This window comes from Anser anser (genome assembly GCF_964211835.1).
Source record: "Anser anser genome assembly, chromosome: 7".
Classification (NCBI taxonomy): Eukaryota; Metazoa; Chordata; class Aves; order Anseriformes; family Anatidae; genus Anser; species Anser anser.
In genome coordinates this window covers 19840668-19853701 of record NC_139727.1, presented here as the reverse complement: position 1 = coordinate 19853701, position 13034 = coordinate 19840668, and the positions used below count along the sequence as shown (strand labels likewise).

The window sequence follows — 13034 nt, the reverse complement described above, 5'->3', positions numbered from 1 at the left end:
TCCTCAGCGCGTGAAAAATGCCTGTTTATCAACCACAAGAGTGGAGGACAGATTCATGCTGATGCTGGGCCACTGAACCAGATCACAGATGTCCCACGCACAGCTTGCTCCTGCTGGGCTGCCTAAAACATCACCCACACCCCCGGGGGAAGAAGAACTGGGCCACAGACTTTAGAAAGACTGGCATGGAAGCTCTTGGGCAAGGCACACCCAATCCCACCACCCACAGCCTCTGAGCAGCAGAGCTCTGCGGCAACACGGTCGTTTTGGGGCACCTCTGGGACCTCGTCAGGTATGCAAGGGGCAGCTTGAAGACCACAGCTCCAGGTCTGACAATAAGGAAATGTACTTTTGAATGCTGTTTGCACAGTGTTTAGGCTACTGCATGCCTGAAAGCTGAAGAACACTACAGATGTCCACATGCAGACCCTGCTCCAGCCCAACATGGGCAGTCCTGAACTAAGCGCTGGCTTTGCACTTGAGGTACAGTGCCTGAATCCCAGTGCCAGCAGCAAATTACTGCCCTGAATGACCAAGGCAGGACCAGGGTCCTCTAGAAGGAGGACAAGACTCTCCACAGTGAGTCCTTCACCAAGATCCCAAACTCTGAGGCCAGAGAGCCGTATTGGATCTACAGAACCCAACGCGTTCACCCATTCACTGCGTGCATGGCAACGGCAATGGCATCTCTATCTGAGACATGGGATGCACGTATCTACTACCCCAAACTGTAGTTGTCACTGCCTGAGTATTATTTGCCTCTTCCAGGGATGAAAAAACTCTTATTAAGTTGCTAATCAGTACCTAAATCTGATTTATTTCAAGCTACGGTAATGGGGAAAATAGGAAAAATGAAAGAGAAATCAGCCCCTGGCCCTGTTTCCAAGGATTAGCTAACCTCTCCTCTCATCTGAAATTCAGCCTGGCAGCCTTCCCTGGCAGAACCATGCAGGGTTAAGAGGTTTTATGTATATACATATAATGGTAGCCAAAACCTTTGAACAGCATGATGTGGGATGTCTAGTGCGTGACACAGGGCCCTGGCCACAGCACTGTGAACTCTGTCACCTTTTGTATTCTTTGGTGCATTTCAGAGCACGGCTTCCCAGCTCCCGCACTCCTTTACGAGGGCTTGCATTTAGCACTTCAGAGGAAAGGAGGCTTGAAACACAGCTGAGCATCAAGCTGTTCCACGAGTGCCTGCTACAACACCGCAGCGCGAGTGTCAGGTCTCTCAAAGCGCAGGATTCGTACCGTTCAGCAGGGTGCCGAAATGGATCACTTGCAGGTACTCTGCCTCGCGCATGAAGCCCTTCAGTGGCGTGGCCCAGCCTTCACTCAGCACTTGCACCCACTGCAGATCCAGCTGCAAAACAAACCCACAGGGCACTCCTGTCACCAGCTCTCACTGCTCTTCCTTTCCTTCTGCTGCAAAAGCAGTCTCACCATTTAGCGTTAAATAGAGGACATTCATAAAGGGGAAAAAAGTGGTGCTGGGGGTCGGTGTGATTTTTTTTTGTTTTGTTTGGTTTGGTTTTGTTTTGTTTTTTAAAGCTAGATCTGTACCCTTCCATAGCACAACCACGTGTGGGGCTGTCCTAATACAATCAACGAAGCTGATGGCCCTGGCATGCTACAGGACAGAGCAGAGAGACACAACAGGATAAAATGTCTGAGGATGAGAACTACACTTCATTTCGTCATAAACCACAGCCATGAAAGGACACAGCAATCAGAGGAACCACAAAATCAACACAAAAATGATTAGAGGACTGGAACTCATCTCCTATGAAGACAGGCTGAGGGAGCTGGTGTTGTTCAGCCTGGAGAAGAGAAGGCTCTGGGGTGACCCTATAGCGGCCTTCTAGTACCTAAAGGGGGCTACACGAAAGCTGGGGAGGGACTCTTTGTCACGGGATGTGGTGATAGGACAAGAGGGAATGGCTTTAAGCTAAAAGAGGGTAGGTTTAAATTAGATATAAGGAAGAAATTCTTCACTATGAAGGTGGTGAGGCACCAGCACAGGCTGCCCAGAGAAGCTGTGGCTGCCCCATCCCTGGAGGTGTTCAAGACCAGGCTGGATGGGGCTTTGAGCAACCTGGTCTGCTGGGAGGTGTCCCTGTGCATGGCAGGGTGTTGGAACTGGATGGGCTTTAAGGTCTCTTCCAACCCAAACCAGTCTGCGATTCTTTGAACAGAGCACCATTTAGCCACATCCCTATCTATGCTTCTGCCCTTCAAAAAGCAAACCAATGACTGAGTCATAGTGCAGCATTCAAATGAGATGTTACCTTCGTGATCTCTACGGATGGTAGCATGTCTGCTTCAGCTCGGACACTATCAAGTTTATTTTCGGGTACAAATAGCTCAAGAACATCTTTAATCGACGCGCGGGGCACAATGTTCTGAAAGAGAGAAAGAGACAGCACTCATAACACTGCTTTTTAAATGCACACCAAGAAGTCAGTATGTGAAGTCAGATTTTTGAGCTGCTGGTGGTAGTGGTAAAAACAAATGACCTACTTGCGTCTGCAGGAGCTCCACAACCTGCTGAATGCATTCAGACACTGATGCAACGTTTGTTTTCAACACTAGTTCAGGAGATTCAGGCTTCTCATACTCTGAGTCAATCCCTGTGAATCCTATGGACAATTAAACCCAAACCAAATTTATTTAATGTAATACTCCATGCCCTAGAGTCAACACCACTACAGAAACAACTAGCAAGCATTCAAGCTGTACTGAGTACTGGAAGTGATGGTTGTGATAGTAAGATTAGGGAAATAGTGTACTACAAAGAGCCTTTACTAACCCACTTCCAGAGATTTTCTATGTGCAGAGCTGCAAAGATAAGCTACCTGACACTTCGTTAAGCAAAAGTCAAATTAAGAGCTCATTCTTGCATACCTTTGATCTCTCCAGCTCTTGCCTTTTTGTACAGTCCCTTTACATCTCTGCTTTCACAAATATTTAGAGGAGCATCTACAAAGATTTCGAAGAAAGGAAGCCCAGCTGCCTCATGAATTTTCCGTGCATTTTGACGATCCTGTTTCAAGAAAGATGGGAAAACCATATGTTTTCATATGCATAACATATTCATAACATATTGCTACAAATACCTTCCTACTAAATGACATTCCCTGGAATCTGACACAGGTAAATTCATCTTTGGTATGGATTTATTAAATTAAATTTAAACTAATTCTAATTAAAGGTTTATATCTCTTTTCCCCCCTTTTCTTTAAAGGTACGTTAGAAGACCTCTTCATTAAGTAGGATAGCAGAACCTTAGGATGTGAATCAGTCCTGTGTTAAAAAAAAAAAAAAGGCATCTATTCAACTATTTATATTAGCTTGATAATGGCAGATATTTGGCATTCTCAGGAAGCATAAAAACACAATCAACGCTTCTTCAAATAAAGCATTGATACCACTATGACAGGCTATTTTTTTATGCCTCTTTTCTGCCTCCTAACAAGTTAACAGTAGGAGCCTGTATAATAAGATTTCAAACATCACTTAACTTTTAACCAATTCTGAAAGCAAAAACGTTATGTCCAACAGCACTCCAGAAACTTGTACCGATCTTTATAGCTCTGTATACCAGTGGCATTGCACAAAAGAGTGGAGAAGCTAAAGGAACATCTGATGGCATATACATAAACGTCTCTTTCCTAGGAACATTCATTAGATCAAGGCCATCCAGAAGAGCGCAGCATATGATGCAGAGAGTTTACCTTTGAAAAAGGAGAAATGAAACTCGTTATGCAGACGAGCCCAGCATCAGCAAACAACCTGGCCACCTCTGCAATGCGGCGGATGTTCTCCTCACGGTCTCCGGCTGAGAAACCCAGGTTTTTATTCAAGCCATGCCGAACATTATCACCATCCAGGGAATAGCAGGGGATGCCATGAGAGACCAAGTACTCTTCCAGAGCAAAGCCGATGGTTGTCTTACCAGCTCCAGAAAGGCCTGTTGGAGACAGAAAAGTGAGGTTCAGGTTTGAGTTCAAAAGAATGAAAATGACACCATAACCTAATTCCTCCTGAGATGCTGGCAACAAAACTCCTCCTGTCCGGAGCTGCTTTAGCAAAAATGAGGTAGGGAGGTTGGAGTAATCTTTTCAGTGTATTGTTACCACCACAGGACCCTGGCCAAACCTCCTTACTCCAGGGGTGGCATTAATGCTATGAGAAATGCTGTTAGACCCTCCCATCTGGACAGGTTCAGCCCAGCTGTGTTGCAGAAGTACATCCTGCTGGGCCACGGTAGAACAAGCAGGTGTCAGGAAGTAGAGAAAGCGTTAAAGGATGCTGTTGCCTCTACATCTTTCAGCATCTTCCTCCTCTTCTTCCCCTTCTGGACAGCCAACCGCTCTCCTGGAGTGGATCAAGGAGAGATTCTTGCCACAAGTGCGTGCAGTGGGATGGGCTCCAACAGCAGCAACAGCCCCTGAGCATCCACAGACACCTCCGCTTATGCAGGAACAGCAGCCACAGATCTGTGACAGCGGAACAGGATGGCTCTGCACCTCCTGGAGTCAGCAGCCAGAAAGTCACCAATCCTAAGTGAGGTGGCTGCTTCCCACCCCAGCTCCATCCACTCACACAATGAGCACTTGCTACTGCCTGTTTAGCAGAGCTGCAAGAGGACCTGAGGCACCAAAACTGCTCCTTTCTCTTGGGTGGGGATGCATGTGTTGAAAGCTCCTCGAGATGGAAGAGGATCTCAACTTAGGAAAGGGAACACCTCCAAACACAATGCCTGCCTCAGGAAACACTTCGCCTTGGAAAATATCCTGAGGAGAAAGCATCACCTGCCTGCCTGTTTATTTATATACCCCATGACACCTACTATTGGCCAGTGATGGAAATGAGATCCAGGCGAGGTGGACTTTCAGTATGATGCAGAACAGCCATGCTTGTGCTGGAGAGGAAATGTGGCTGGACGTGCTGCTGCCTGTGCCTTTCGTTTGTGCAGTACAACAGCCTGAGGGCCTTCCTCAGCAATGCAGGGCACTCAGGTGTCCTTCTGTTTCATCTACATAGTCCATGTAACATCCTTCCATACGGTCTCTTAAAAGTCAGTTGTTGGGAAGTTAGGAGGCCACTGCATATGTCACAGAATCATAGAATGGCTCGGGTTGAAAGGGACCTCAAAGACCACCTGGTTCCAACCCCCTGCCATAGGCAGAGACGCCACCCACTAGATCAGGTTGCTCAGGGCCTCATCTAACCTGGCCTAAAACACCTCCAGGGATGGGGCATCCACAACCTCTCCGGGCAACCTGTGCCACTGCCTCACCACCCTCTGAGGGAAGAATTTCCTCCCAGCCTCTAATCTAAATCTCCCCTCTTTTAGTTTAAAACCATTCCCCCTTGTCCTGTCATTATCTGCCCGAGCAAAAAGTTGCTCTCCACCTTTTTTATAAACCTCCTTTAAGTATTGAAAAGCTGCAGTGAGGTCACCCCGAAGCCTTCTCTTCTTCTGGCTGAACAGCCCCAGCTCTCTCAGCCTTTCCTCATAGGAGAGGTGCTCCAGCCCTCTGATCATCTTCGTGGCCCTCCTCTTGACCCACATCCTTCTTGTGCTGGGGGCCCCAGACCTGGACGCAGCTCTCCAGGTGGGACATCATGAGGGAAGAGCAGAGGGGGACAGTCACCTCCCTCCCCTGCTGGCCACTCCTCTGGTGATGCAGCCCAGGATGCAGTTGGCCTTCTGGCTGCAAGCATGCACTGCTGGCTCACGTCAAGCTTTTTGTCCTCTAAAACTCCCAACTCTTTCTCTAGAGGGCTGCTCTCAGTGAGTTCTTCTCCCAGTCTGTCCTCCTGTCTGGGATTGCCCCGACCCAGGTGCAGCACCTTGCACTTGGACTTGTTGAACCTCATTCAGTTCACATGGGCCCACTTCTCAAGCTTGTTGAGGTCCCTTTGGATGGCATCCCTTCCTTCTGTTGTATCGACCGCACCACTCAGCTGGGTGTCATCTGCAAACCTGCTGAGGGTGCGCTTGATTCCATTGGCTATGTCATTGATACAGATGTTAAACAGCACTGGTCCCAGGACAGACCCCTGGGGGACACCACTTGTCACTGGCCTCCACCTGGACATGGAGCCGTTGACCACCACTCTCTGGGTGTGACCTTCAAGCCAACTCCTTAACCACTGAATGGTCCACCCATCAAATCCGTCTCTCTCCAATTTGGAGATCAGGATGTCATGTGGGACTATGTCAAAAGCCTTACAGAAGTTCAGGTAGATGACATCAGTCGGTCTTCCCTTGTCAACTGATGCAGTCACTCCATCACAGAAGGCCACCAGATTGGTCAGGCACAATTTGCCCTTGGTGAAGCCATGCTGGCTGTCTCAGATCACCTCTTTGTCTTACATGTGCTTTGACATTGCTTCCAGGCGGATCTTTTCCATGATCTTCCCAGGCACAGAGGTGAGGATCACCAGTCTGTAGTTCCCTGGGTCCTCCTTTCTACCCTGTTTAAAAATGGGAGTGATGTTTCCCTTTTTTCAGTTACCAGGGACTTCACCTGACTACCAGGATTTTCAAGCATGATGGAGAGAGGCTTGGCAACTCCATCAGGCAATTCCTTCATGATCTTGGGATGCATGGCATCAGGCCCCATAGACTTGTACTTGTTTAGTTTCATCAGGTGGTCTCGAACCTGCTCTTCACTTACAGTGGAGGGGGACTTTGCTCCCCCAGCTCCCATCTACAGGTTCAGGGAAATGAGAGACTTGGGAAACCTGACTGACAGTGAAGACTGAGGTGAAGAAATTGCTGAGCACCTCAGCCTTCTCCGTGTCTGTCATTACCAATCCTCACTCTCCTTGGCCTTTCTCTTTTGAAGAATGTACCTACAGAATCCCTTCCTGTTATTCTGTGCATCCCTTGCCAAGCTCAGTTCTATCTGTGCCTCGGCTTTCCTGATCCCATCCCTGCACATCTGGGCAGCATCCCTGTACTCTTCTCAGGCCACGTGTCCCTGCTTCCACTGCCTGTGTGTTTCCTTCTTCAGCTTCAATTTGACCAGCAGGTCCTTGCTCAGCCATCCCGCCTGTCTGCCCTCCCTGCCTGCTTTCTTACCCAGGGGGATGGAGAGTTCTTGTGCTCAAGGAGTCTCCAGCTCTATTCAGCTCCTTTGTCCCTGAGGACAGTGTTCCAGGGGATCTCCTACCCCAGGTCTTTAAATAGCTTGAAGTTCGCTCTTTGGAAGTTCAGGGTCCTGACTTTGCTCTTCGTCAGGCCCATATTCCCCAGGATCACAAAAGAGTAGTCATCAGCCAAAGAAGTTCAAAGTTTTTGTATGCAGGAGCTTGGAGTGACACTTGAAAGAAGGAAATTGCCTTGGATAGTTATTTTTGGCTTCAGAAATGATGTTAAAACAGATAAGATACTGGCCTTCTTGAGATTAAAGAGGAAAACAAAATAGGGATGTGTTTTAATCAAACATCTAACACAAATTGATAATGAAGGTAAATCAGAATGGCTTTACAAACCCTTCCACTCATGTCTTGCATCATCGTCTGGCAGCCAAAGAAAATATAAGTATTTAACAAGCAAAGAAAAAAGTGGAAAGTAGCAAAAAAATTATCAGCAGAGCACAATAAATGCTGTTGTCATTTTTAGCGGTCCCTAGTCCTCAAATACTGAGTTGGTTTTTCAAAGCAGAAGAGAAAGGCAACACACCAGAAGGTGCACAGAATGAGAAATAACATACAAAAACCGCGATGGCAGCACAAGAAATTACTTTCAGCACAACTCACTGCCTGGGCGTATTTGTGTTCCAGACAAGGAGACCACCTTGTTTTGCTGCTCATGAGGTCATTTGAAACACAGTAAACCTAAGTGCCCCCATAAATTTCCCATTGACCCAGAATGAAAATCTGTGTGTGCTGTTCCGGACGATCCTGGGTGTGTTTCACTGCCAGGGGCTGCCTGGGTTTGAGCCAAAGCTTCCTCAGCCACACGCTTTAGGACAACAAGCGTGACCCGCAGGGCTTTTTATGTGTTCAATCAAGGGAGCCAGGAAATGGAGGCCCCAATAACAGTTGTGAAATTTATAACAATGTTAGTTAGGGACAGCAGCTGCCAGGGAGAACATCTTGCTTTACAAACACCACGTGGCAGTGTTTCCTACTCAAAATTGTTTTGCAACTCCCAACTCACAAGGAACGCTGGTGTTTCCCGCAGATCCCAAAACCCCACCTCCAAGCTGTCCTCCTTATCCCCCTCATTCATGCAAGCAGCTGTCCCACATGAAGCAAGACATTCGCGCCCAGATGAAAATACCTGTTAGCCAAACCGTGCAGCCTCGAAATCCACCCCTGCTACCGACAACTTGTCCTCTCTTACTCCTGCTGACATGGTGGGCTTGGTAAACCACATTGGTTGATCCCTAATGGAAACAGAGCAAAACAGAGCTTTCGTTACCTTGCTGCACTCCGTATGTGAGAAAATTTCAGCCAGGAACCAAGAGAGATGCAAATTCATTCAAAAATCTACACAAGCCATTGCGGCGAACACTGGCAATTTCATTGTACAGGAAAACACTACAACCAAAATAGGAAAACGGGAAGAAAACAAGGGAAAACAATGAGGAAACCTTTTAAGCCACTGGCGTAAGTTATGTCTGTCCAAGTGCAGGTGTGGGCTGTGGCCAGAATGAGTGACCTGGCAGGGCTGAACCGGGCGAGCCTGTCCCCTCCAGCAGGGCTTCGCTCCTCCTCACCGCTGCCACGGCGCGGTCAGGTCCCACGAAACCAAGCGCACCGCCTGCAGAGCCTCAGGCGGCCGCATTAATTGTAAGAGTTACGTTTCCAGCCGCGCCAGCAAAAGGGAAAGTCCCAGCAGGAGCTGGCATGGAAACATTTTCTCCTCAGCTGCAATCTGCATCTGAACTGCAGGTTCATCCCTTCTGTACTGTCGGTGCAGCAGGGGACCCAGGCTCTCTCATAATGCACATCATCCTATGTAAATATTTCTACATCTGAAGTCACAGCAGGGAAGCCATCATATTTCATATGCCTGAGATTTTTTTTCAACAAGCAAAAAGGAAAGGAGGAATGGGAGAGAAAAACTTCTATAAGTGTCTGCAAAATAGCCTTTTTTTCCCTGTGCTTTCTGGGCCATTAATTAATATGATGAAGTAAAGGCATGAGCCTTCACTGGAGTCTTGGTATTTTGTATGCACCAGAGGGCTGTGCCTGCACAGAAATCTGGGTGACAATTACTCCGTAACAAAAGAGAAAGAGCACCCTCCTTGCCTCTTCTCTCTTCAGTATTATCCCTTTCAGAGAGGCCAGCATCCTAGCAGAGGTCAAACTCCCACCACAGAGATGTATCAAATATACTCAGAATGTCATGCTCAATTCCAATTCCAGTTTAGCTAAAAACTCCAAAATTAGCCTCTTTTTACGCCTGCAAACAAGAGGTGAAATTTTCCAGTTGCAATTGCCTGTGGGCATGCTGAACAGATACCCAGCTCCAAAACAGCTTAACATACAGGCAAACGTGGCCCAAGTAATCGTAACAGCAGTGACAGATCTTGACTCCGAGGCTGACTGTGGGACCTGCACTGGAAGAGCTCCAGGACAGAGCAGCAGTTCCTCCAGGACGGGCACAACACGGCCGATGCTCTTGCACCCCCCCCCTCCTTGTGCCCAGACTGAAGAAGCTGTCAGTGCTCTCATCTCAGCGCCCCTGGGTGACACATCTACTCACTCCAGGACTCTCAGGTCCCCTTTTCATTGCTGCTCTCAGCAGAGTAGGTCCCTGATGCTGCTTCCCCCTCCCATGGCCATTTCAGTGGATAGAAATAAATTATTTGGGTGTTTCCAGAGTTGCTCCTCTGCAGGTTGAAGTCCTACTCCTTTTTCCTTCTTTGCAAGCAGCTCATCCGAGCTCACTGGACAAAGGACACTGCTGGCGTCTCCCTTGACAAGCCCCAACACCCGTGTGCTCCTGCACTGTGACATACCCATGCCAAATCACGTCCCGCTGCAACAAGCCTCCCTCCTCCGCCAGCAAGGCAATCTCACCAGCATCACCCTTTGCCATGTGAGTACAGTGCAAAGGAACAGCCTGCTATGGACCCAGGCAGATGAGATGCTCTCTGAGACAGACCCCAGTGCACACCAGCAGCACCCTTCAAGTCTTGCAGCCCTTCCGTGAGCATCACAATGTGCCACCCCTTCCCCAAAAACTGCTGCGCCAGAAACCCCAAACAAAACCTCTCTGGGTCCGACTGGGAAAGCACGACTGAGCTGAACACATCCTCATGACTCCTAAAACAAAAGGCAAAGATAAACAGTTCAACATTTGGTTTCAGGGTGTTGGTGTTTTGTTTTTTTGTTTGTTTTTGGTGTGTTTTTTGTTTGTTTGATTTGCAGGGGGGATGTCAAAAGTCTTTTTGAGCATTTGGAGCTTGCATATATGAGATGGCACCACCGTGGTTTCATTTTTTTCTTGTTCCCAGGGGTTCGGACTTCTGAAGCAGGATTAAACGAGCACACGTGGAAGGTAACAGCCACCAGAACAACCCCTGGGCCCAAGACACCACAGTGCATTCCTGCTGCTTTACCTTTGGCTGAGGCCTGGCACCGCTCTGGCGCTGGGCATGGGTGCCCAAACTCACTCCTCTCAACAGCGCACCACGACTTAGCGCTGCAGCGAAGCCATCCCAGATGCAACACGAAGCCTGCGTGGCAATCACACAGCCCTCCAGCGCTCCAGCACATGGAGCAGGTATTTTGCAATTTCTTTGCAAACCACAACAGAAGAGGCAGGTATTTCTGTGTGGAGAAATGAAACCTGCAAGTTCCGAAGCTCCTTTCTACACCCTTCTGCCCCCTGCGTCAGCAGGAACTCCAGCAGCACGCTTATTTCCTCACAGAGTGGCTTTGCAGAGCATTGATCTGCTGGATCTACTCTGCATGACCAGGAATATGATAACGTCTGTGCCTCAGGAAGATGCAGGTGCTAACACATTCCTACGTGGCTGACATAATGAGATTATTATGTTAAAAGTACATGCTGCTGTAAATTTGCACAGTGCATGCATCTTGGAGCAGGTTTTTTTGTTCACACCAGCATCTTTTGGAGCTTGGGAAAGCATCACCGAGTGCATTTTTGCAACCCAGCAGCACCTCCAGACCTCTCATACCTGCTGGTTCCAAATCCCTCCAGTTTTGCTCCTACACCCTTAGAAGTCTCACTGCTACAGAGGCAGATTTCCTCAGTGTCATGTGTCTGAACAGTGGGACTCACACCGACTCCGACCCTGGTTACCAGCTGCACAGAAAATAAGAGGCAGAGGGCAACGGGAGGCTTCACTGGTGGCTGGGAAGGGGCTGCTCGGCAAAACCCCCACCTCATCATCCACCAGCTCGGGAAGTCAGATCTGAAAGAAAGCAGAGAGAAGCCACAGCAGCACCAGAAATAAGCATCGACGGCCTGAGAGCAAGCCTCAGAGATTTCATCTAGAAAGAGCGTACACGGTAAGGCTGTTGGCAGGCAGAGATAAGGTTTCGTAAGACACAGGGTTGGTCTGCTGATTTTCTTCTCGTGGTTTTAATCTCATCGTCGTAAACCAAACAGACCAAGCCTGTGTACAAAGACCTCAAAATACATCTAAAAGAGATCAGGGCTTCTGATCAGCCCCACGGCACGCCTGAACACTGGGCCCCATGGGGGCCGGAACAATTTAGAGACACTGGCAAGCATTTCTTGCAGGAATTCTGAGTTTAGCCACGTCTACACAAGCTCAGTGCCCAGACCACCCGCCCTGGCTCACCTCATCCAGGACAGGGGAAAATTTAATATGTGATTCCAGACCTTCTGCCAAGGCTGCAGTGGGCTCTGCTTTTCACCTTCTGTCCTACTGAACCTTTCCATGAGGTTGACAAACTGGGAGGCACCAAGACTGCAGAATCACAGCATCACAGTATGGTTTGGGTTGGGAGTGACCTTAAAGACCATCCCATTCCAACCTTCCACTTCCAGGGACACCTCCTACCAGCCTAGGCTGTCCCAAACCCCATCCGGCCAGGGCTCGAGCACTTCCAGGGATGGGGCATCCACAGCTTCTCTGGGCAGCCTGGGCCAGTGTAAGATCATAGGTATCCTTCAGATCAGATCTCTCTGATCACAGGTATCTGATCACAAGTATCTTTCAGATCATGTCTCTCCTGACCTGGCTTCCAAAAGAAATGAGGTTTCTTGGCCCTAGCAGGACATGATGCTCCCCTGGCTGGTGAAAGCAGGTTGTAGGCGGGAAGTGAGAGGCTTTTCCTTGGTTCTCCTTTGAAATAAAGAGACGTGGGTCGAGACCAGAGAGCCCACCACAGCACAGACCTGATGGAAGTCAGGAGCCATCAGTTTCCCCTGTTCTGAGAGGTGCCACTACTCAACTTGTGGCATCTAAAAAAGTCACCTCAGCTCTCCTTAAGTGTTGGCTGTGAAAGGGAGCAGTGGCACATGCCCAGATAAACCAAAGGCTGCGTGTGACTGCCCACATGAGTTGTTATCAGGCAGCATCTTCTCTTACCCAACAGTGCTGTGCTGAATGCACCATATCTGGGGGCCTCTCCCAACCTTGTCTGACATCTGTTAGAAGCAGAAAAACTGCACGATTAATAGAAAATGTACTGGATGAACAATAAATGGGAATTACGCAGACCATTTGCCATCCGTCTTTCATTAGGAATTCAAATAGGTACAAACTCTGGACCTTAGGACGCACCTCTAGCCCCAGCTGCCCATTTCTTTAGCCAGCATCCCCACAGCTGCTGGGGGGACTCCGGGGAGCAGCTCCCTCCGACACACCGCACATCAGCCCAAGGATGGCGCCGACAGAGGAACAGCACTGGAGCACAGCATCACGGCGGCACGCAGTCCCGCATCCCGCTCCCAGCAGCGGGACCGGCCTCGCATGGAGGCGGGGGACATCTGGCAGCACCTCAGGCCCTCCAGGGGCTCCCCCAGCATCATCTCTACTTACAGGACTCACGTCATTAGGATG

The 13034-nt window shown here is 48.9% G+C and overlaps 1 protein-coding gene across 2 annotated transcripts in view; it reads right to left on the bottom strand.

Annotated features, from left to right (window-relative positions):
* The window catches only part of PAPSS2 (3'-phosphoadenosine 5'-phosphosulfate synthase 2), a 34877-nt gene that overhangs the window by 8132 nt on the left and 13711 nt on the right, over nt 1-13034 (bottom strand). For both annotated transcript variants that reach the window (XM_083844504.1, XM_083844503.1), the window contains exons 2-7: nt 8306-8411; nt 3738-3973; nt 2908-3046; nt 2524-2642; nt 2292-2405; nt 1255-1366 (exon numbers count right to left, since the gene is read on the bottom strand). In XM_083844504.1, the coding sequence (XP_083700630.1) occupies nt 1255-1366; nt 2292-2405; nt 2524-2642; nt 2908-3046; nt 3738-3973; nt 8306-8411 (826 nt within the window). The remainder of the gene's footprint in view (nt 1-1254; nt 1367-2291; nt 2406-2523; nt 2643-2907; nt 3047-3737; nt 3974-8305; nt 8412-13034) is intronic.